Here is a 23,733-nt window from a genome sequence, read left to right as displayed (position 1 = left end):
CTGCTAAAGTGTTGTTTTTTTAAATCTAGGAAGTCGAAACTTATTTCTATGAAGGCCTGACAAAATGGAGAGACCTCAACTTGACGGAAAACTTCAGTACGCATTAATATGAGTGATACATTGCCATTTTCATTCATTTTGCACTACCTTACCATCTTTTCTCCTATTTTTCAGCGACATTTGTGAAGGAGGTCTCCAACAAGTGTCAATCATTCAACATGCTAGTTTTCCATCAAAAGTCCATCGTGGAGAGTCTGAAAACACACTTGGCGGACGAGAGCAGTCTAGCTTACCAACCCCTTCTGGAGTAAAATTATTAATAGCTTCTTACGACTGAGCTGCAGCTTTTATTTCTTGAAACATCCCTAACCTAATACTTCATTTCCAGCCTGGTGGTGCAGTTGGCCCGAGACCTGCAGACTGACTTCTACCCTCACTTCTCTGACTTTTTCACGCTTATCACCTCCATGCTGGACACTAAGGACACAGAGGTGCTAGAGTGGGCTTTCACGTGCCTTTCCTACTTGTATAAGTATCTATGGCGGCTCATGGTGAAAGACATGGACAACATTTACAAGTAAGTTTGGTATTGCTGATAAAAAGTATTACTATCAGTGTATTTTAATATCTGTATTTCGTCCTGCTAGCTTGTACAGCACACTTTTAGAACACAAAAAGGAACACATCCGAAGGTTTGCAGCTGAAAGCTTTGCGTTTTTGATGAGAAAGGTACGTGACATGATATTTTAAGTGTTCTTTTATTATATATGAGTGCCTGAACCTTCATTTTGTAGGTTCCGGATCTGGATGCACTACTGTCTCTTGTGTTTTCCGATCTGCAACAGCACCCCGATAAGGCGGAAGGAATCGGGCAGCTGATTTTTGAGATGTGTAAAGGAGTCAGGCACATGTTTCACTCATGTGCTGCGACTGTAAGTCTATACATTTTTGAATGGCTTTTAACCAGTGTTGTTTTCGGCAAGGATGACAATAATGAAAATGTTTCGTTGACAATTTTTTCATGACGACGTGACTAGTACCGCAGCAATTAATCGATTAGCACGAGTAATTTGATTTGTAAAAAGATTCAAATTAAATTTTTCTGCTTCGAGTATTCGTTTAATTAAAGTGGCGTTGTAATGGTTTGTTTTGAAAGTATTTGCGTTTAGTTTTATTGAGTTGGGTGGATACACTGCCCTCTTGTGGCGACAGTGAATACGATACAACTCATTTCACATGGCTGAATCCAGCTGCTCCTTGTTAAGACCAACATAAGATACGTTTTTGTTTGAGAGAATGTTATTGTAATGCATTCGTTATTTAGTTTATTGGTATATTCAGCCGTTTTTTTTTTTTTTGTGGGAATATGAGTCTGAACCATTTGTTAGGAAAGTTTAAAAAAAAAAAAAACTTTAGCATTTTAGCTAGCGGACTTTTGCTATGCCAATGGTTCTTTTGTTGTACTTAGATCCTCTTTTATTTGTTTTTTTTAAATACCATTCAAGGCTCGTGTGTTTAATTTTTGTATGTTCCTGATCCAATTACTCGATGATTTGAACTAACTAGATCTTCGATTAATCGACAACTAAAATAATCGATAGTTGCAGCCTTGGACGTGATGATGACGAGCTAAAAATGTGTCTTGGGAGACTAAAAGATGAACACGAGATGGAAATTCGCCAGTTTCCGTCATAAGTTCACAATGTGTGAAATTGTTTTACTGTTATGTGTAATTAGCACGCGTCGAAGCATTGTTTAGTTGTGTCACTCATGTGATGTGCTGCTCCAGACTGGCATTTTATGAAACACATGTCAGGTGCTGATTGGTAAGTTTAGTATTCTAATCTTGGTGAGATACGCCATGTTGCTTTAGCCTTTAAAAGTCTGTGACTGAACTGAGTCATCATCACACACTCAATGTAACTTGTAGCATTAGCATTGCGTTAATTTAAGCATTCGCATTTAGCATGGTGAGTATCATCTTAAACTCTTGGGAAACTTTTTACATACAGTTTGTGGTCTCTAGAGGAGTTTAATTAATTGGAAATAATGTACTACAGTGGTATGGCAAAGTATCTGAACCTTTTGGAATTTCTCACATTTCTGCATTAAATCACCATCAAATGTGATCTGATTTTTGTCAGAATCACACAGATGAAAAAACAGTGTCTGCTTCAACGCAAACCACCCAAACATTTATAGGTTTCATATTTTAATGAGGATAGTATGCAAACAATGACGGAAGGGGAAAAAAGAGTGAGTGAACCAATACATTTATTATTTTATAATAATTTTGACAAAGATCAGATCACATTTAATCGTGATTTGATGCAGAAATGTGAGAAATTCCAAAAGGTTCAGATACTTTTCATACCACTGTATTTTCCTGCTAAATGTGCAATATCGTCCTGAAGATGATAATGTCCTTGTAGACTCCACAATTATGTGCTCGTCTGTCAATGTTCATTTGAAATTGTTGGAAATCATCTATTCATTTATTTAATCATGAGCTAAAACATTTGAAGTTTTCAGGCGAAAACATTTTGAGTTTTCGTTGACTAAAACTAGACTAAGACGAACACATTTCGAAATGACTAAAATATGACGAAGAGTAATAAGTATTTTTGTCTAAAAGATTCAAATGAAAATTAAAAAGGCTGCCAAAAACAACACTGCTTTTAACATATAAGTTTAAAAAAATCGTCTTTCTTTAGGCTCTGCCTACAGTTCTGCGGAAGATTGGACCGATAACCAACCCCGGAGCCATTTTGCCATTCGACCTGGTGCGGGATGCTTTAGATCACACTGCCCAGGCCGCGACCAGTCATGTGGAAAAAGAACACTTTTTAGTTTTTTGGGAGTCCATACTGGTAAAAAAAAAAAAGTTTTTGAAAATAGCTCTAATTTTGAAATAATACAACTCGTTAATCGAGTTCTGGTTCACAGGCTAGCGTTACCGAGGTGTTCACTTTTCTGGAGTCCAATGAAAAAGAGTCTGTACCTGCAGGGGAGCAGCTTGAAAGGCTTTTGTTTGTCCTCCACACTTTGGTGTCGTACAAAAACGGCGTGAAAATCACAAAGCCTGAGACTGTCTGCCAGGTAAGTGGAAAGTACTAACGTATTTTGCGGGCTCTAAGTTGCAAGGTATTTTTTCATAGTTTTGCCAGGGCGTGCGACCAATGTTCCCTTGATTGATTGATGCAATTTTCATGATTTTACTTTGAATATAATTGATTTGGCCCACTTAAAATGAAAAAGACCAAAATCTCGTTCAGGAGATGTGTACTTTGTTATACGTGAGAGTCCTGCTTTCACCATAGCAAGAGTCCTGCTTTGGCCTGGGTAAGGTCCAGTTGTGGCATGGGTGAGTTAATGAATAAAACAAAATGAACAACCACAATGGGAGTACAGTATGTCAAACTCCTACATTAAAACTGTTCTCTGTCTGAGCAGCTACACTGCAAAAAAACACCTCCTTAAAACTAGTTAAATTCCCTTGTTTTCAGTGTATCGGTAAATCTACTAGAAAAAAGTGAAATTATCTGCCAGTGCTTCAAGTAATTTTTACTCAGATTTCTTGAACAAAAATAGCTAGCTGAACCCCTAAGCGGCTCGGGAAATGAACGAATTAATGAAAATAAGCTTAAAATGCTTATTTTAAGCAATAAATTAGTATATAATTTAATCTTTAAAAAGCTTTGAAAGGTCAGAAATGTTCTTAATTCAAAAATAGCTATTGTGCAAATCATTATTTGTCAGCAATTTTTTCTTGATGAAGGTGAAAAATGGCCAACTTTTAGATGTATGGGCCTCATAAGAACATATAGTTTTATTGAAACCCAAAAATGCCACTTTTTTTTTCCTCTTCATAAAGCATTTTTTGGCTGGTGTGACTTGCAGTATAATCTGAAAATACACTAGTTTTAAAAAGTACTGTATTTTTTGGACTATAAGTCGCACCAGCCCAAAAATGTGCAATGAAGAGGGAAAAAAAAAGACATATAAGTCGCTGTTTTACGAAAAGTTACGGGTTCGCGGTGAATCAGTAACAGGCACACTTTTTCAAAATAGACAATGTTTATTGATTAGAAAATGCAGAATAAATGAGATTTATTGATTACAATCTCACAAAGGCAAGCAAACAAGTATCAAAAACAAGCATAACAAGGGTAACGATGACGCAAGATCGAGTTTGTCAATCCCAGAATCCCCGCAAAACCGTTACATCACAACCAGGTGTTCCTTTAGCAATGAAAATCGCTTACTGTGACAAATGAGCGGGAGCCAACGCTCCGGTAAGGCGGCGAAGGAACAAAGCCAGGCGATCCGTACGTGACCCGCTGGCGGACTTCACGGGTCGCCCGGAAATGTCCGGTGTTTGTAGGGACGCGCCACACGGGGGCCAACCTCCGCTCCCAGGCGGCACGGCCCTGTCCAATGACAAAGCTACTTTTGGTTCAGCCCCTCGAAAAAGGGGCTTTTCCTTGCGTGGTTCCCAGGTTGTGCTGTCCGTTAGCAGATGTTGTGTTCCCACGGTAAATATTTACCGCAAAACAAGTTATCTCGTGAGATTCCCTCCTAACTTATGGGACTCAAGCGCGTACTATGGTGCAAAACAAGTTATCTCGTGAGATTCCCTACTCAGGCGCTTCTCCGAACTATGGGAACAAGATGAAAAACAAAAGAAGTTGTTACAATCTATGTCACAGAAGCAATCATACATCACGAAGGCCTAATGTAATATTTTCCCCCATCATTCAGCCCTTTGACCCGGATTGAATTATCATAAGGCATAAAGTGCTAATTCACTTCGGGTCACATAATATTTTCTCCATCAGTCGCACCAGAGTATAAGTCACATTTTTGGGGGAAATTTACTTGATAAAATCCAACACATAGAACAGATATGTCATCTGGAAAGGCAATTTAAAATAAAAATACAATAGAGAACAACGTGCTGAATAAGTGTACATTATGATAATGTTACATGATGCATGAACAACGAAATGCGAACGTGGCTGGTATGTTAACGTAACATAGCTATTAAGAGTTATTCAGATAACTATAGCATAAATAACATAACAAATTTACCAAACCATCAGTGTCACTCAAAAACACCAAAATAATATGTGAAATGATATACAGTTGTGGTCAAAAGTTTACATACACTTGTGAAGAACATAATGTCATGGCTCTCTTGAGTTTCCAGTTATTTCTACAACTGTGATTTTTCTCTGATAGAGTGATTGGAACAGATACTTCTTTGTCACAAAAAACATTCATGAAGTTTGGTTCTTTTATGACTTTATTATGGGTGAACAGAAAAAAGTGATCAAATCTGCTGGGTCAAAAATATACATACAGCAGCGCTAATATTTGGTAACATGTCCATTGGCCATTTTCACTTCAATTAGGCGCTTTTGGTAGCCATCCACAAGCTTCTGGCAAGCTTCTGGTTGAATCTTTGACCACTCCTCTTGACAGAATTGGTGCAGTTCAGTTAAATTTGATGGCTTTCTGACATGGACTTGTTTCTTCAGCATTGTCCACAAGTTCTCAATGGGGTTTAAGTCAGGACTTTGGGAAGGCCATTCGAAAACCTTAATTCTAGCCTGATTTAGCCATTCCATTACCACTTTTGATGTGTTTTTGGGGTCATTGTCCTGTTGGAACACCCGACTGCACCCAAGACCCAATCTTCGGGCTGATGACGTTAGGTTATCTTGAAGAATTTGAAGGTAATCCTCCTTCTTCATTATCCCATTTACTCTCTGTAAAGCACCAGTTCCATTGGTAGCAAAACAGCCCCACAGCATAATACTACCACCACCGTGCTTGACGGTAGGCATGTTGTACTTGGGGTTAAAGGCCTCACCTTTTCTCCTCCAAACATATTGCTGGGCATTGTGGCCAAACAGCTCGATTTTTGTTTCGTCTGACCACAGAACTTTCCTCCAGAAGGTCTTATCTTTGTCCATGTGATCAACAGCAAACTTCAGTCGAGCCGTAAGGTGCCGCTTTTGGAGCAAGGGCTTCCTTCTAGCACGGCAGCCTCTCAGTCCATGGAGATGCAAAACACGCTTGACTGTGGACACTGACACCTGTGTTCCAGCAGCTTCTAATTCTTGGCAGATTTGCTTTTTGGTGATTCTCGGTTGAATCTTCACCCTCCTGACCAATTTTCTCTCAGCAGCAGGTGATAGCTTTCGTTTTCTTCCTGATCGTGGCAGTGACAAAACAGTGCCATGCACTTTATACTTACAAACAATTGTTTGCACTGTTGCTCTTGGGACCTGCAGCTGCTTTGAAATGGCTTCAAGTGACTTTCCTGACTTGTTCAAGTCAATGATTCACTTTTTCAGATCCATGTATGTATATTTTTGACCCAGCAGATTTGATCACTTTGTCTGTTAACCCATAATAAAGTCATAAAAGAACCAAACTTGATGAATGTTTTTTGTGACAAAGAAGTATCTGTTCCAATCACTCTATCGGAGAAAAATCAGAGTTGTAGAAATAACTGGAAACTCAAGAGAGCCATGACATTATGTTCTTCACAAGTGGATGTAAACTTTTGACCACAACAGTAGTAATGTGTTAATAATTTCAAGTCGCACCCCCAGCCAAACTATGAAAAAAAACTGGGACTTATAGTCCGAAAAATAAGGTAGTTCCAAGTTGTCACTATGTGTTTTTATCTCGTAGACCGTGTTGCGCCTCATTCAAAGCTCGACGCTTCCCAACTCCTGTTCGCGACTGCTCCTTCAAATCATCTCCTCTCTGCTCCTCGGAGAGAACGTCAAACTTCCAAACACGCTCATCCAGGAAATAGTCCAGAAGGTTTGCTTGCGAGTTGATTTGACTTCCTGGTTGGTGCTCAGATTTAGAAATTCCCATTCTCATTCAGGTGTTTAGCAGCTCTGTGGGAGAAGATCTTATCCTTGAGTTTACTAAAGAGATGTTCACAATGAAGCAGTTTGAGCAGGTGAGTTTTACACTACACTTTTATTCATTTATTTTGACTGTCTTGCGTTGGTTAACTCCTCTCTATTTTCACCTCCAGCTCTTCTTACCAACCCTCCTTCGCTTCACCGCCGGCTTGTTCGCATGCGGCGACCCCGTGTCCCGCCAGTGCGCCTTGGAGGTTCTCGTCAACCTCATCCTAGCTAAAGCCCCGCCTCCGACCGACGGCGCCATGGCTTTGGAAACCTACCCGCTGCTCTTTACGGGACAAACCACCGGGTAAGCTAAAACAGTCCGAGCTTGCATAGCTTCAGTATTTTAAAATATTGTGTTCCTCACCAGTGTGTTCAGTAATAAAGGAGAAGCAGAACAAAGAGCAGTGCCGGAGCTTGTTTTGTCTCTTACTACAATTCCTGAGCAACAGAACGAGCCCATCGCAGACTTGTCGCTTCCTTGGAGCGCGCTGGTGCTTCTACCACACCTCAGGTAAACACACTCGACACATGTAGAACAACTAGAAAGAACTAGAGCAACATTGCGTGTTTTGTTTTGCAGGCCTCAAGTTCCAGCTAACGTCATCCCCATTGTGACGTCCTTTTTCAACCATCTTCTATGTGAAATTGAGAAGGAAAAATTGGGAAAAGGTTTTTTTTTTTTTGGAGTAGAAGTACAAAGTTAAATGTTTGAAAATGAAAACTAACTCTTGCTATTTCTTTCAACGCAGCTGGTTTGTTTGTCGCCACGCAAGCCCTCAGCTGTCTCCTGACTTTGGACGGTTCTGCCCAGCTCTACTCGCTAGTCCCTGTAGACAAAATCATCAACGTTTTAAGGTATTTGTGGAAAAGGAAAAAATGAATCTGGAAACTCAGCCACAAATAACCAGGTTTTTACATTATGCGCCTTTAGGAAATTCCCTACAGATTTATCGGCCCTACTTTTAGGAGACCTCTACTACACCCGCCTGTCCTTAAACGGCGCTTCCGAGCACTTATCGCATGACGCGCTTGTGGATATTTACCAAATCCTGCACGCTAACCTGTCTTCCAACATATCCAAGGTGTGTTTTTAGTTTTTAGCCTTTGATGCGTTATTATGTCTAGCATGACTTGATCTTTTTTCTAGATGCGCCTGCTGACTTTGAGGATCCTTTCGCACTTTGAACCAAAACTTCCTTTGCCGAAGGTACAATCAGTTGAGTAGATTTCAAATAGAGTGGGGCAAATAAGTATTTAGTCAGCCACCGATTGTGCATGTTCTCCTTCTTGAAAAGATTAGAGAGGCCTGTAATTGTCAACATGAGTAAACCTCAAGCATGAGAGACAGAATGCGGGAAAAAAAAAACAGAAAATCACGTTGTTTGATTTTTAAAGAATTTATTTCCAAATGATAGTGGAAAATAAGTATTTGGTCACCTACAAACAAGCAAGATTTCTGGCTGTCAAAGAGGTCTAAGTTCTAACGAGGTCTAACGAGGCTCCACTCGTTAGCTGTATTAATGGAATCTGTTTTAACTCATTATTGGTATAAAAGACACCTGTCCATAACCTCAGTCAGTCACACTCCAAACTCCACTATGGCCAAGACCAAAGAGCTGTCGAAGGACACCAGAGACAAAATTGTAGACCTGCACCAGGCTGGGAAGACAATCTGCAATAGGTAAAATGCTTGGTGTAAAGAAATCAACTGTGGGAGCAATTATTAGAAAATGGAAGACATAAAAGACCACTGATTATCTCGATCTGGGGCTCCATGCAATATCTCACCCGGTGGCGTCAAAATTAAACAAGAACGGTGAGCGAAAATCCCAGAACCACACGAGGGGACCTAGTGAATGACCTACAGAGAGCTGGGACCACAGTAACAAAGGCTACTATCAGCAACACAATGCGCCGCCAGGGACTCAAATCCTGCACTGCCAGACGTGTCCGCCTGCTGAAGCCAGTACATGTCTGCCCGTCTGCGGTTCGCTAGAGAGCATTTGGATTATCCAGGAGAGGACTGGGAGAATGTGTTATGGTCAGATGAAACCAGGATAGAACTTTTTGGTAGAGACACAGGTTCTCGTGTTTGGAGGAGAAAGAATATTGAATTGCATCCGAAGACCACCATACACACTGTGAAGCATGGGGGTGGAAATGCCCATCAGCAAGGGCATTGAAGATGATACGTGGCTGGGTCTTTCAGCATGACAATTATCCCAAACACACAGCCAGGGCAACAAAGGAGTGGCTTCGTAAGAAGCATTTCAAGGTCCTGGAATGGCCTAGCCAGTCTCCAGATCTCAACCCCATAGAAAATCTGTGGAGGGAGTTGAAAGTCCGTGTTGCCCAACGACAGCCCCAAAACATTACTGCTCTAGAGGAGATCTGCATGGAGGAATGTGCCAAAATACCATCAACAGTGTGTGAAAAGCTTGTGAAGAGTTACAGAAAACGTTTGGCCTCCGTTATTGCCAACAAAGTGTACAAAACAAAGTATTGAGATGAATTTTTTGAATTGACCAAATACTTATTTTCCACCATGATTTGCAAATAAATTCTATAAAATAAAACAATGTGATTTTTTTTTTTTTTCCACATTCTGTCCCTCATGGTTGAGGTTTATCCATGTTGACAATTACAGGCCTCTCTAATTTTTTCAAGTGGGAGAACATGCACAATTAGTGGTTGACTAAATACTTATTTGCCCCACTGTATGCAATCAAAGTGATTTAAGAGTTGTTGTTTTTTTGTCGTAGTCCGACGAGAACATGGAGACGCAGCCTGTTTTTGCAGTGTGCCTGCAAGCTGAGCTGGTGCCCGCCACGGTTCAGAACTACAGAGAAAAACTGCTACACTTGCGCAAGCTACGCTACGACTTGGTGCAGAACTGCTTGCCGCAGCATGGCGCCTTTCATGAGGTATGGAAGAAACGATTATAAATTGATGTTGAAATGATGAAATTTCACTTGGAAATTGGTTCTCCACACGAAATCTCTCCCCAGGTGGCGCTTCGTTACCTCCTAGCAATGCTGTTTGTCAACTTTAAGCTACTGTGGGATGTTGTGATTGAACTACTTGGGTGAGTAAAAGTGTCAATATGAAAATTAAAAAAAATAAAAATAAAAAAATCCACATTGAGTGTTTATGTTGTGCAGGAGCCACGCAAGGGAGATGGACAACAAAGAATTCTGGGTTGTGTATTATGAACATCTGGAGAAGGTGGCAGGATTAGTAGGTGTGTTTCAGAGAATTTGGTGCTCGTAAAAAATTCCGATGAGAATAGTGTCTGTAACTCATTGGTGGTATTGAAAGCGCTCGGGACTCGCAATCAAAATGTATTGGACGTCTAGCGCCGTCAATGGCACTGAAACCTGGTTTTGGGGGCATTTATAGGTCTTTTCCTGTTCATTTTGAGTCTCTTAATATTTATTTTGGCCGTTCCCGGCTCGCCTCCTGTTCAGTGGACTCACAAATATCCTAAAATCAACTGGTAGTGACCTTTAAATTAATCAAAAAATCAACAAAAATCGACCAAAAAACAAAATGAAATTGCCTAAAATGTCCCAAAATTAACTCATTGACATAATATATGTTCGAAGTGGGAGGGATGCATCCGCTGCCTAGGGCGCCATCTAGTGGCGGGGTTGGCAAATTGCTTTGTGGAAAAAAAAAATACCCTGGGAAAGTTTTTCGCTACACTTCCAGAACGTTTTCTAACATATCAAGTAAATTTAAAGAGGCTACATTTAAAAAATATTAGCTGTTTATAACTTGGGTTGCATTAGGCACCTGCTATTTTGTGGTACATATGAGGCAGGGAGTAATAGTCCATGTTTACAGTAGGCAAGCATTTTCACATCATGAAAAATGACAAATCAAAGGTCATTGAAACGCGCAGTTTCAAAACGAATCAAAAATTATCACATGACAACAAACTAAATAGCATAGCTAGCAATTAGTGAAACAACTGGAACAATAAATAATTAGCACAGAACATGAAGTTTAAATATTTACATCTGTAGTGCTGCAATGCATGCTTGGAGGCATGAGGCATGTTGTACGACAACAGTGTTGACAGCAGGTGGTGCCAGAGGTCTCTTTCCCAAGGAAAGTTTCAAATTACGTTGAGTAGTGATTGCCTACTTTTTCTGAACATCGTAGAAAATGAGCTACACGAGGACAACGACGACGATTGCGACGACGTCCGCGTCGAGCCAGGGTGCGACGTCGTAGAAAGCGGCGACGTCGGGTCGCTGTTCCTAAATCGACTCAAAGCGACGTCGGATCTCGCCGAAAGGACAGACTTTTCCAACTTTCGTAGCTTGATGTGGCGCGCCATGGCCCGGTTTCCAGATCGAGTCGAACCCCGTAGTCGAGAACTCAGCCCGCTGCTTCTAAGGTTTATCCGGTAAGTGTTTAGCGGACTATGTTGGTTCAACTTCCCCACAAATAACCTCACTTTCGGATGTCTCGTTCCCAGGAATGAGTTTTACCCAGCTGACCTGCTGGTAGCTCCGACTCAAGACTTGAGGAAAAAGAACGATGCTGTTCAAGATGAGGAAGAGGAGGAAGCGGAAGATGAGGATAAAGAAGAAGATGAGAGCAAACCGCAGATGAAGGGACCACCACGGAGAGCGGCAGCAAAGTAATAATGCTGATCATAATACGTTTTTTTGTCATTTATTACTAAAACTAAAGTATTTATCACTAGTAGATGTCCAATCCATTTGAAATATGACGGATGTTAGCGAATGAACTGTTAGAACCGCTCGCTTCAAATGGAATTCGAATCACAAATGTGTCATTTCCAATCTACATGCGGTAGGATTTGTTTTCTTGGTAAGAGAGAATATGCAATGTTGCTTTAGACTTTAAAGGTCTGTGCTGAGTGATCGGACACACGCTTCAATGTAACTTGTAGCATTAGCGTACTATTCGCGTTAGCAATAGGCTAATGCTAACGGCGAGCATCCTCTTACACTCTCAGAAAGAATTTTTTAACATACAGTGGATGGCATACAGGCGGGTTTAATTAATTGAAAATAATGTACTGTTTTCCTACTGAGTCTTTACAACCCCTAGCAAAAAGTATGGAATCAGCAGTCTCGGGCATTTTATCATGTAGAACAAACTCGGATAAAAAGCTTGAAAAAAATAATGAATTAGTTCAAGAGTGCAACTCTTTAGCATTCGGAAACACTAAAAGAAATGAATAAAAACATTGTGGTGGTCAGTAAATGTTTAATTTATAGAGCAAGTGCAGGGAAAATGTATGGAATCACTCCATTCTGAGGATAAATATATATGGAATCATGAGAAACAAACAAAGAAATAACAAAACACATCTCTCGTATTTAGCAGCACCACCTCTGTTTTTTTATGACAGCTTGCAGTGTCTGAGGCATGGACTTGATGAGTATTCTTCATCAATTTGGTGCCAACTCTCTTTGATTGCAGTTGCCAGATCATCCTTGCAGGTCGGAGCCTTTCTGTGGACCTTTTTTTTTTTCAATTTCCACCACAGGTTATCAATAGGGATGAGATCTGGGCTATTTGCAGGCCATGACATTGTATGGATGAGGCTTTCTCTAAGGAATGCTTTAACAGTTTGAGCTCTGTGGCATGAGGCATTGTCATCTTGGAAAATGACATATTTACAATTGAAGGGATAAGAAAGCGGTCTAAAATTTTAATGTAAATTTGTGCATTTATTAAAGATTTAACCACAGCCATCTCCCCAGTGCTTTTGCCTGACATGCAGCCCCATATAGTCAAGGACTAAGGGAATTTTGATGACTTTTTCAGGCTGTCATCTTTGTAAATCTCACTGGAACAGGACCAAACCAAAGTTCCAGCATCTAACCAAAGTTCCCTCATCATCACCTTGTCAAGAGTCAAGAATATGTATTTGACAAGGTGTAAAGAGTCAAGAATCTGCATTGGACAAAGTGAGCGCAAAGCGCAGCTCCAACGGCTGGCCCGGCCGGCGAAATCCTGACAACCCGGCCAAAAGTCCAAACTTTGCGCCATCACCTTATTCTTAAACTTTGTTCTGACTACATTTTGAAAACTGGAAGAAGGCTTTGAAACACAACTTAATAATTTATTTGGGTCGACAGCGATCAATCAGCAAGGCGAAACAGACTCAGGCGATGAGGCAGACTCGTTCCCAGGTAACCATATCACAAGTCAACAAAAGGTTTCTGAGAAAAATGACAACAATTAGTTAGGCATTCAGTCTTTTTGAAGGCTCTCACTGTGCAGAAGAAGGGTGTGCTTGGGGGTTGTTAAGGATTATTGTATGTTCATGGATTGGACAGGAGGATTCGGGAGTTATTGTTGTAATGGCAACGAAGGTTGTGGACTTTGCCACCTCAGCATCAAAGGGGCTCTTGGAGTCTTGTCAGTTGTGTTCTCAGTTGGATATTGGGCATTCTCCGGTGTTCCTTGTGGTGGGACAGGACGTCTCGCCATTTGTTCTGTACTGTCCGGGAGAACTGATTGCGAGAGTTGGTGGTGTAGACGTGGGCTTGCTAGGGCCAATCTTGCTCAGTCAGTTGCATGACGCACACGTTGCGGCTTCCATGATAAGAAGGCGTCATGTACCTGTATCCCTTAAACCCTATATTCTGCTTGTTTTCCTTAAATTATGGTGTAAGTGCTATTTAATTTATATTGGATGTGTTAGAGTAATACAACCAAACAGTAAATCTGAGAAACGATACTATTCCCTGATTGATTATATTAAGTGCGTTAGAGCAGGGGTTCCCAACCTATTCCACTAAGGCACACTGTGGGTGCAGGATTTCATTCTTACCAAACAAGATGACAACACTTTTTCCCCAATCTGGTGTTTTACAAGTGCAATCAGTTGATTGCAGTCAGGTGTGGCTTGTTTTAGCAGAAGCCTCATTGGTTCAACTGTCTCTGCTGGATCGGCTGGAACAAAAACCAGGACCCACAGTGTGCCTTGAGGACTGGGTTGAAAACCCCTGCGTTAGAGTAATACAGTTGATCGGTAAATACCAGAAAAGATATTATTCCCTTCAACATTCTCTCTCCCTTCAACATTCTCTCACTCTCATATGATACGTGTGTAAGTATGTACGTAGATGGAAGTAAAGTGTATATAAATGTTTTCACAACTTTTATATATATATTTTTTGAATCCGCGATGCACTATGAGCAGCCAAGTAGGGAGGGATCACTGTATAGTGTTTGAATTTCACTTAGTTATTACGTAATTTTTAAACATTTTGGGCTATCTCAGTGTCACTTACTGTATATATTTTAAATTTTGATTTTTTTTTTCATATATTTACCTTTTTTTTTTTAATTTTGTCTTTTGACAAAAAACAAAAACGTCCCTCTTTTTTTTTTTGCAGGCAACTCATTGCTCACCTCAACGTTTTCGCCAAATTCGCCAACCCTCGCTCGCTCTACCTGGAGAGCAACCTGAGAGAGCTTTACAACCAAGTAATGCTAAAATTCATCCTCATTCATCCGTTAGCCATATTTCACGCTAACATCCTTCTGTTTGGCTTCTCAGCTTCTCTGCCATCAGGACCCACAAATCCAACAAGTGGCACTCCAGTGTATTCTTACATATAAAGATCTCTACATCGTCCCCTACAAGTAAGCTGGCTGTTTTTGAACCCGATACAGTGGGGCAAATAAGTATTTAGTCAACCACCAATTGTGCAAGTTCTGCTACTTGAAAATATTATAAATATTAGAGAGGCTTGTAATTGTCAACATGGGTAAACCTCAACCTTGAGAGACCGAATGTGGAAAAAAAACCCAGAAAGTCACGTTGTTTGATTTTTAAAGAATTTCCAAATTAGAGTGGAAAAAAAGTATTTGGTCACCTACAAACAAGCAAGATTTTTGGCTGTCAAAGAGGTCTAACTTCTTCTAACGAGGTCTAATGAGGCTCCATTCCTTACCTGTATTAATGGCACGTGTTTTAACTCATTATCGGTATAAAAGACACCTGTCCACAACCTCAGTCAGTCACACTCCAAACTCCACTACGGCCAAGACCAAAGAGCTGTCGAAGGACACCAGAGACAAAATTGTAGACCTGCACCAGGCTGGGAAGACTCAATCTGCAAGAGATAAAACACTTGGTGTAAAGATATCAACTGTGGGAGCAATTTTTAGAAAATGGAAGCCATACAAGACCACTGATAATCTCCCTTGATCTGGGGCTCCATGCAAGATCTCACCCCGTGGCATCAAAATGATAACAAGAACGGTGAGCAAAAATCCCAGAACCACACGGGGGGACCTAGTGAATGACCTACAGAGAAGTGGGACCTCAGTAAAAAAGGCTACTATCAGTAACACAATGCGCCGCCAGGGACTCAAATCCTGCACTGCCAGACGTGTCCCTCTGCTGAAGCCAGTGCACGTTCAGGCCCATCTGCGGTTCGCTAGAGAGCATTTGGATGATCCAGAAGAGGGTTGGGAGAATGTGTTATGGTCAGATGAAACGAAAATAGAACTTTTTGGTAGAAACACAGGCACTCGTGTTTGGAGGAGAAAGAATTCTGAATTGCATCTGAAGAACACCATACCCACTGTGAAGCATGGAAGTGGAAACATCATGCTTTTGGGGCTGTTTTTCTGCAAAAGGACCCGGACGACTGATCTGTTTAAAGGAAATAATGAATGGGGCCATGTATCGAGAGATTTTGAGTGAAAATCTCCTTCCATCAGCAAGGGCATTAAAGTTGAGACGTTGCTGGGTCTTTCAGCATGACACTGATCCCAAACACACAGCCAGGGCAACAAAGGAGTGGCTTCGTAAGAAGCATTTCAAGGTCCTGGAGTGGCCTAGCCAGTCTCCAGATCTCAACCCCATAGAAAATCTGTGGAGGGAGTTGAAAGTCCGTGTTGCCCAACAACAGCCCCAAAACATCACTGCCCTAGAGGAGATCTGCATTGAGGAATGGGCCAAAATACCAGCAAAGGTGTGTGAAAAGCTTGTTAAGAGAAAACGTTTGGCCTCCGTTATTGGCAACAAATGGTACATAACAAAGTATTGAGATGAACTTTTGGTATTGACCAAATACTTATTTTCCACCATGATTTGCAAATAAATTCTTTAAAAATCAAACAATGTGATTTTCTGTTTTCTTTTCCCACATTCTGTCTCTCATGTTTGAGGTTTACCCATGTTGACAGTTACAGGCCTCTCTAATATTTTCAAGTGGGAGAACTTGCACAATTAGTGGTTGACTAAATGCTTATTTGTCCCACTGTAAAGGACATGTTTACGTGAGAAAAATAACATGTCTCTATGTCTTAGGGAGAATCTGGAGAAGCTGTTAGATGACAAGCATTTCAAAGAAGAAATTGTCCATTTTAACATCTCTGAGGAGACTGGAGTCGTGGATGCGTCGCACAGAGATGGACTAATTCCATTACTCATGAGGTGTCTTTTTTTGTTGTTGGTCATATTGTACCATTTTTTTGTTATAATGCAGAGTGGTGTCACTAGACCCAATACAATTCTGGGGCTCTGGCGAGGATGCCCAAAAATTTTTTTAGCACTTATCTATCATGAAAATTCGCTTTAATTTATATTTAATCAAACCAAAATACATGTTTCTGTAAAAAAGGTTTTTCAAAATCAAAACTGGAACATTCCGTGTTGATAGTCAATTCACCTCTGCTCATGCTCATCAACTTCCATCTCCTTCATCTCTTCTTACACTCTGCAGCTCTACTTTGGGCAAAAATGGGGATATACCGTATATCTCTGTGACTGTTATGTAATCAGTGTTTCTGAACTGGTACAGTGGTATGAAAAACTATCTGAACTTTTGGAATTTCTCACATTTCTGCATAAAAACATCAAATGTGATCTGATTTTCGTCAAAATCATACAGATGTAAAAACAACAAATAAGCTGCACTGAACTGTAAGCCACAGGATTCAAAATGAAGGAAAAAAGTAGCTTATAGTCAGAAAATTACAGTATTTATATTTTTTTAACGGGCGCCTATGATAACGGGACAACAAAACTGACATTTATTATTTATTTATTTTCTGAAAAAGGATCCTTTTCGGCCGAATGCGCAGTAAAGGCAACAGTCGCTTCCAGAGCAAAGCTAGCGCTTCCACGCGTTCTTCCATTATTTTGCGTTTCCTGGCTGGATGTCAGGAGGCGGAGCTTGGAATGTTCATAGATCTTCTATTGGAGCCTGTTTGCCACCACAGCAAAGGTGATTCAGCTTAAAAATGGAAAAAAACATGCTGATTTATAGTGTTTATTTATTTGAGAAATTTACGCCTTAGGTTTCTGCCGGGAAGCGGTGGAACGAGCTGTCGCCGAAACAGACGCAGGCGCCGTGCTGCCGCTCGGGCGTCAGCACAGCCTTTTGAACATCATTAATGTGGTTCTCCAAAAACTTGGTCATCTTATTGAAGGCTATCTACCTAAAGTGCTGCAGATTCTGCTGTGCGTCACGGCGTCTGTGTCTGCTGTGCTTGATATCCGGGAACAGGTATGATTTTCTCATTTTTTGTGCGTTTTTGACTCGACTGTAACTCCATTTTTCGTCGACAGCTGCGTCCAGGTTGCCTCAATCCTCTAAAGAACCTCAGACGTCTTGGCATCTTGAGGATTCAGGACTTTTTTGACAACTTTGAGAGCTTTAGCTTTAGCCCTGATCAGCTAGATGGTGTTTTTATGGCAGCTGTCTGGCCTCAGGTGTGTATTGAAAACATAGCTTTATTTAAAATGAGAAGGCTTATTCATGTGCTTAATTCGTTTAGGTGCAACGCCTTCCAACTGAGAGTCCGTATTCGCCAACTCCGCTACTGAAGCTCATCCACGTGTGGTGCAAACATGCCAGGTTCTAGTCGATTGTTTTCAATCTACCTAGCCTAGTTCCTGAATTGACTTTTGTCACTTTATATCCCAGGTACTTCCCGCTTTTGTCCAAGCAGCGACCCGACCACCCGGAGTGTGATATACTCTTGAACGTCTTCGCCTTACTCTCCAATAAAAACATCTCCGTCGCTACCACCGCCATGGTCATGGACATCGCCGAGTCCTTGGCGACCACGCAGGATTTTGTCGCCACGGAGACAGAGGCAGAGTTGAGCGTGGGCGGCAGTGTGTTCCCGCAGCCTGTGGAAAGCACACTCGATGCAGGTTAGAAGACTATTCAGGCATCTGTTTTTGACAGAAACATGAACGTTAAAAAATAACATACACATTATTTCCCAGAATCATTAACACAAGGATCCAGGCTGTTGCTTCCTCACATCACTACTTTGCTGCACTACCTCAGCAACATTGTCCGCAACACCGACAGGCTGAAAAAGAAGAAATTCCGCCAGCAGGTGTCAAAGGAGTTAAACATCCTCTCCAAGCAAGTTATCGCCTGGCCCTTCATTTCCACTTTTTTTGCACGGCATCTGAGATTATTTATTTTTCAAATTAATCTTAACAGAATTAGTCGATTCGTGAGTGACAAAGAACAGAGTTCCACTCTCATCAAGCTGTTGCTGCCTTACTTGTTGAAAGGCAAAAACCCTCAGGTAAAGCTTTATTTAAGCTCATTGAATTGTTTTATCTCTGTGAAGGAATCTGACCTTCTAGCCAGACTGCCGGAATCGCAGTAGCCAAACCGCCGGACCCACGCTGGCGCAGCTCCAGCGGCCCAAGCCAGCGGGCTCCCGGCAATCCAGCCAGAAGGGCAAACTGCGCGCGGTCACCTTAGTCTTAACCCTTTGTACTGACTCCATTTTGAAAGGTTTAAAGAAGGCTCACGAGAACAAATTCACAATTTATTCAGGTTGTCAGCGATCAAACAGAAAGGCGAAACAGACCCAAACTCAGGCGAGGAAGCAAATTCATTTCAAGGTCACCATATCAGAAGTCAACAAAAGGTTCCTGAGAAAAATTGACCACGATTACCATAATTTCCCCAATATAAGGCGCACCCGGGTATAATGCGCACCCCAAATTTACTTGTAAAATCTAGGGGAAATTATCGTACCCGTTTATAACGCGCATCCTAATTTTAGCACCAATAGATAGAAGAATACAAGAAAACAGAGCTCGAGTACAGATACAGAAATGTCATTTTACTGACTGGTGAAACACAGCACAAGCATCGCACATTGGTAGTTCAAAACATTACCATAAACTGACAATATTTACGGTAATAATATTTTGACAACTTCTTCAACTTACCAGAATCTAGGAGAAAACAAAACAGATGTGAATTTCTTTTAAAGGCTACGGTATAACTTGCTCGTTTCATCATGATGAATAAATGTTTCTTCCATGGATTGATACGGAAAAATGAAAGTGAGAATGTAAGTCGGAAACCCGTGAGAGCTCATTGCTGTCAACACGACAGTAACAATAGGAACTATTATTATTTGGGTTTTGAGTTTCCCGACGGACCAATTTAGTTGACGGACACAGGAAGTGTGTATGCTTACGTTTGTTATGGTCCGAGTTGCGGAGCTGCAATAAACGTCGACTCAAATGAGTTCAAGACACTAAATTCTGTGCTTTATGAAGAGTGAAAAAAGCAGAATTTAACACAGACAAAATCATTCGGCCGATTAGAGTGAAGTATTACTGAAACAAAATGGTGACGTCGCGTACCGTAATGGTCGGCAACCGGTCGCCGCATACGTTTTTTTCAACACAACGTGGCCGTGTCAATAAAAAAAAAAAAGGTTTATATATATATATATATATATATATTTCTGTCTCCATCCATGTACCCGTTTATAATGCGCACCATGATTTTACAAGTTGATTTTGGGGAGAAAAAAGTGCACGTTATATTCGGGAAATTACGGTGGTTAAAATTTGTCTTTTAAAGGCTCTTGCAGGGCGGGCTGTGGACAGGATGTGTTTAGGATCATTGTTTGTTTGTGGATTGGACAGGATTTGGGAGTTACTGCTGTCCGGGGAACGAGGGTTGTGGATTTTGACAACTCACTGTCAAAGGGGCTCTTGGAGTCTTTTCAGTCATGTTATCAGTTGGATATTGGGCGTTCTCCGGTGCTCCTTGTGTTAGGACAGAGCGTCTTGCCATTTGTTTTGCACTGTCCGGGAGAACTGATTGCGAGAGTTGGTGCTTTAATCTTGCTCATGACGCACACGTTGGGCTTCCCTGATAAGAAGGCGTTGTTTATCTCCTTTCCTTAAACTATGGTAAGAAAAGGTACTATCTCCTTCATCAGTTAATAACTTTTTTTTTTTTTTGCAGGAGACTGAACTCGACATTCTAGCCACCGTGCAGAATTTACTCCAACAATGTGTGCAGCCCTCAGCTTTCCTGCAGCCACTCAGCAAACTATTCAGCATTATCCACAACAAGCTGCCTAGGCAGGCCCTCACGAATGTTTTTCAGGTGCACAGTCTCCTAAAATTCACCGTATTTTTCGAACTGTAAGTCTCACTGGAATTTTGGGGAGGTCATTTTACTTAATCGGAGAACTAACATAGTAGTAATAAAATTGAGAACAAACAGCTAAATAGCTATCTGTTGACATATGTTAATATTAGTGCTGCAAAGATTAATCGAGTAATTCGATTAGAAAAAAGATTCAAATTCAATTTTGCTGCTTCAAGTATTCGTTTAATTAAAGTGGCGTTGTAATGGTTTGTTTTGAACGTGTTTGCATTTAGTTATACTGATTTGGGTGGATACACTGCCCTCTAGCGGCAACAGTGAATATGATCCAACTCATTTCCCATGGCTGAATCTAGCTGCTCCCTGTTAAGACCAACATAAGCAAAGTTTTTGTTTGCGCTAATGTTTTTTTTAATGCATTTGTAATTTATTATATGGGTATATTTGGCCATTTTTTGTTGGAATGTGATTGAACCCTTTTTTAAGAGCATTGTGTAAAAAAAAAAAAAAAAAAAAAAAAACTTTTTTACAACATTTAAGCTCGCGGACTTTTGCTATGCAAGTTAGCCAACTGTTCTTTTGTCGGACTTAGATTCTCATATATCTATTTTTTTTATATACGGTTTGAGGCTAAGCTCAGGGATTTTAATTTTTTTCTGTTCCTTATCCAATGACTCGATTATTCAAACTAACTAGTTCCTCGATTAATCAACGACTAAAATAATCGATAGCTGCAGCCCTAGTTAGTGTTATTCATACATTTATTACATACATTCATACAAAATAATACAGTCATTCAGATAACGATAAGCTAACAAACTCTCGATCTCTCTCCAAATCACTGACAAATCTATTGAAGTCTTCATCTTCAGCATCACTTTTGAAGCACTGCACTAACTTGAAGTGGAGGGAACGCCTCAGGCATAAGTATCAATGTATAACTCGCACCTGAGTATAAGTCGCTGGTCCAGCCAAACTATGAAAATAAGTGCAACTTGTCATCTGGAAAATACAATTGGATAGTCTAATCGACCACTAGATATCGCTTTAGCAGCAAACTACCGTAATTTTCGGACTATAAGGCACACCTGACTATAAGCTGCAACCCACTAAATTTGACCAAAAAAACGGCCTCTGTTCATAGGTAAGCCGCACTGGACTATAAGCCACAATCGTCCTCACTGTATTATAGGATATTTACACCAAAAGACATTAACCGGTAACACTTTATTTGACAGTGGCATCATAAGACTGTATTAAGACCAAATGAAGCTTTGAATCAATTGGCTGCAAAGCTTAATTTGGTCATAACTTCTCCCTTGAGGAAGACAGTCTATCTCTGCTGCCACCTGCTGTCAACAGTTTTGTCATCCAACATGCCTCCTAGCATGCAATGCAGCGCTACATATATTAATAACAATGAAAATACATGTTCTTTGCTAATTATTTCTTCAGTTACTGTTCCGGTTGTTTCATTCATTGCTAGTTATGGTATTTGGGAACACTTTATTTGACAGTGGCGTAATAAGACTGTCATAAGACCATCATGACATGACACTGCCATGAGCATTAATCAATGCTTATGACGTATATCATTTTGTGTCATCTGGCAAATGGTCTCACTTTTGAATGGATTTAAAAGATCCGAGCTGGACATAATATGGCGTTAGTGACATAATTTGCCGGATGACACTTAATGATATCTGTTATTAGAGGTGTGCATCGGCACTGCCCTCACGATTCAATTCGATTACGATTCGGAGGGCCACGATTCGATTCGATTCAGAGGGTCACGATTCGATTCGGTTCGATTCGGCAATGCATCGCGATGCATTAAAGCCTGGGATGCATTAAAATTCTAAAGGAAAGCATATTTTTCGTGAATCATGAGGCACCACAAGCGGTCAGACATTAAACAACATTTTATTGGCTCTTCTGTCACTCCTGGTTGAAGTCAAATGAAAATACTTTCAGATATATGTATTTTTAAAAAAAAAACAGATCACAGCATTTAATTAGTGCTTTGAATGAGACCCGGGCTTTCTCTTTTTTTTTTTTACACACACAGTAGCAGCCTTTCACACAGTGCAACATCTGAACTCCTGTGCAAAATCAGTAATAACAGTCACTGTATTTTAGTCACAATGGCCCATCAATAAAAATATTCAATTAAATATTAAAGAAAACGACAAAGAAAATATTGGAGTGCAGCAGCATCTTTATCGCAATATCAATCCAGGGATCAGTTCAGTTGCAAGCAAAACATCAACTAAATTGCAATGTAGAACAAAAGTAAAATGTAGGCCTAGCCCACAATATATGTGCAATACAGGTTAGATCGGGCCTAAAAAATCCAGCCCGACCCGACCCGGCCCAAGCCCGATCAGTTAAGTAGATTTGCAGGCCCAGCCTGAAAAACCCGAATTTAAAAAAAAATTTTTTTTTAGTGACGCCAAAAAAAAAAACCCGCAGCAGCAGCAGCAATTTTTCATTTCTTCAAGTTGGCAGAAAAAACGCAAGTTTTCTTCATGTTTAAATAGTCTACATATTTTTATGATCATTATAAAGCATTTACACAGCGAAATAACACTGGGAAAATTTTATATAAAAAAAAAAAAAAAAAAAAAGAGAAGATTCAAAAGGATCACATTTCTGTTGCCTTTGTGTGCATAAATAAAAGTGTCCTTCGTAACGAATTCTCAGTTGGCAGAAAAAACGCAGGTTTTCTTCATGTTTAAATAGTCTACATATTTTTATGATCATTATAAAAGCATTTACACAGCGAAATAACACTGGGAAAGTTTTATATAAAAAAAAAAAAATAAAAAAAACGAGAGAAGATTCAAAAGGATCACATTTCTGTTGCCTTTGTGTGCATAAATAAAAGTGTCCTTCGTAACGAATTCTCAGTTGGCAGAAAAAACGCAGGTTTTCTTCATGTTTAAATAGTCTACATATTTTTATGATCATTATAAAAGCATTTACACAGTGAAATAACACTGGGAAAGTTTAATATAAAAAAAAAAAAAAACATGCGGGCCACGGCATTCATGTGCGTGCACAAGCAAATGCACAATACAGAGAGCCTGCTCTTGGTTTTATCCCATTTTTATTTATTTTTAAAATAATTTATTATCTGGCGCAGCGGCCCAACCCGACCCGAACGTGAATGCTTAACATTTCGGGTCGGGTCGGGCCCAAAATGTTAATCGGGTTCGGGCACAAGATCTAACCTCTAAGAGATAGGACAGAAATAACAATGGCTGAAGCGGAGAAAGAGGGAGCGAGAAAGATTATTGATGCACCTAAGACATTGAAAGCAGACATCTGGAGACATTTTGGCTTAGACGAGGTTGGTGGGAAACTTGACCAGAGTTATGCGGGGTGTAAAA

General features: G+C 40.4%; 1 protein-coding gene across 1 annotated transcript in view; it reads left to right on the top strand.

Annotated features, from left to right (window-relative positions):
* utp20 (UTP20 small subunit processome component) overlaps positions 1 to 23,733 on the top strand; it is a 41,144-nt gene that overhangs the window by 2,701 nt on the left and 14,710 nt on the right. The window contains exons 5-35 of the mRNA XM_057853712.1: positions 30 to 96; positions 175 to 307; positions 389 to 577; positions 648 to 729; positions 795 to 932; positions 2,715 to 2,870; positions 2,947 to 3,099; positions 6,706 to 6,840; positions 6,908 to 6,985; positions 7,064 to 7,242; positions 7,306 to 7,449; positions 7,519 to 7,607; positions 7,688 to 7,793; positions 7,870 to 8,020; positions 8,086 to 8,145; positions 9,701 to 9,862; positions 9,947 to 10,023; positions 10,100 to 10,179; positions 11,106 to 11,352; positions 11,425 to 11,589; positions 14,330 to 14,420; positions 14,494 to 14,579; positions 16,258 to 16,383; positions 17,010 to 17,176; positions 17,250 to 17,458; positions 17,521 to 17,664; positions 17,730 to 17,809; positions 17,879 to 18,111; positions 18,187 to 18,331; positions 18,413 to 18,500; positions 20,195 to 20,338. Of these exons, the coding sequence (XP_057709695.1) occupies positions 30 to 96; positions 175 to 307; positions 389 to 577; positions 648 to 729; positions 795 to 932; positions 2,715 to 2,870; positions 2,947 to 3,099; positions 6,706 to 6,840; positions 6,908 to 6,985; positions 7,064 to 7,242; positions 7,306 to 7,449; positions 7,519 to 7,607; positions 7,688 to 7,793; positions 7,870 to 8,020; positions 8,086 to 8,145; positions 9,701 to 9,862; positions 9,947 to 10,023; positions 10,100 to 10,179; positions 11,106 to 11,352; positions 11,425 to 11,589; positions 14,330 to 14,420; positions 14,494 to 14,579; positions 16,258 to 16,383; positions 17,010 to 17,176; positions 17,250 to 17,458; positions 17,521 to 17,664; positions 17,730 to 17,809; positions 17,879 to 18,111; positions 18,187 to 18,331; positions 18,413 to 18,500; positions 20,195 to 20,338 (4,104 nt within the window). The remainder of the gene's footprint in view (positions 1 to 29; positions 97 to 174; positions 308 to 388; positions 578 to 647; positions 730 to 794; positions 933 to 2,714; positions 2,871 to 2,946; positions 3,100 to 6,705; positions 6,841 to 6,907; positions 6,986 to 7,063; positions 7,243 to 7,305; positions 7,450 to 7,518; positions 7,608 to 7,687; positions 7,794 to 7,869; positions 8,021 to 8,085; positions 8,146 to 9,700; positions 9,863 to 9,946; positions 10,024 to 10,099; positions 10,180 to 11,105; positions 11,353 to 11,424; positions 11,590 to 14,329; positions 14,421 to 14,493; positions 14,580 to 16,257; positions 16,384 to 17,009; positions 17,177 to 17,249; positions 17,459 to 17,520; positions 17,665 to 17,729; positions 17,810 to 17,878; positions 18,112 to 18,186; positions 18,332 to 18,412; positions 18,501 to 20,194; positions 20,339 to 23,733) is intronic.

Source organism: Corythoichthys intestinalis, chromosome 13 (genome assembly GCF_030265065.1).
Source record: "Corythoichthys intestinalis isolate RoL2023-P3 chromosome 13, ASM3026506v1, whole genome shotgun sequence".
NCBI classification, from domain to species: Eukaryota; Metazoa; Chordata; class Actinopteri; order Syngnathiformes; family Syngnathidae; genus Corythoichthys; species Corythoichthys intestinalis.
Note: the sequence above shows the minus strand (reverse complement) of the source record. Positions and strands in the feature narration are given on the sequence as shown.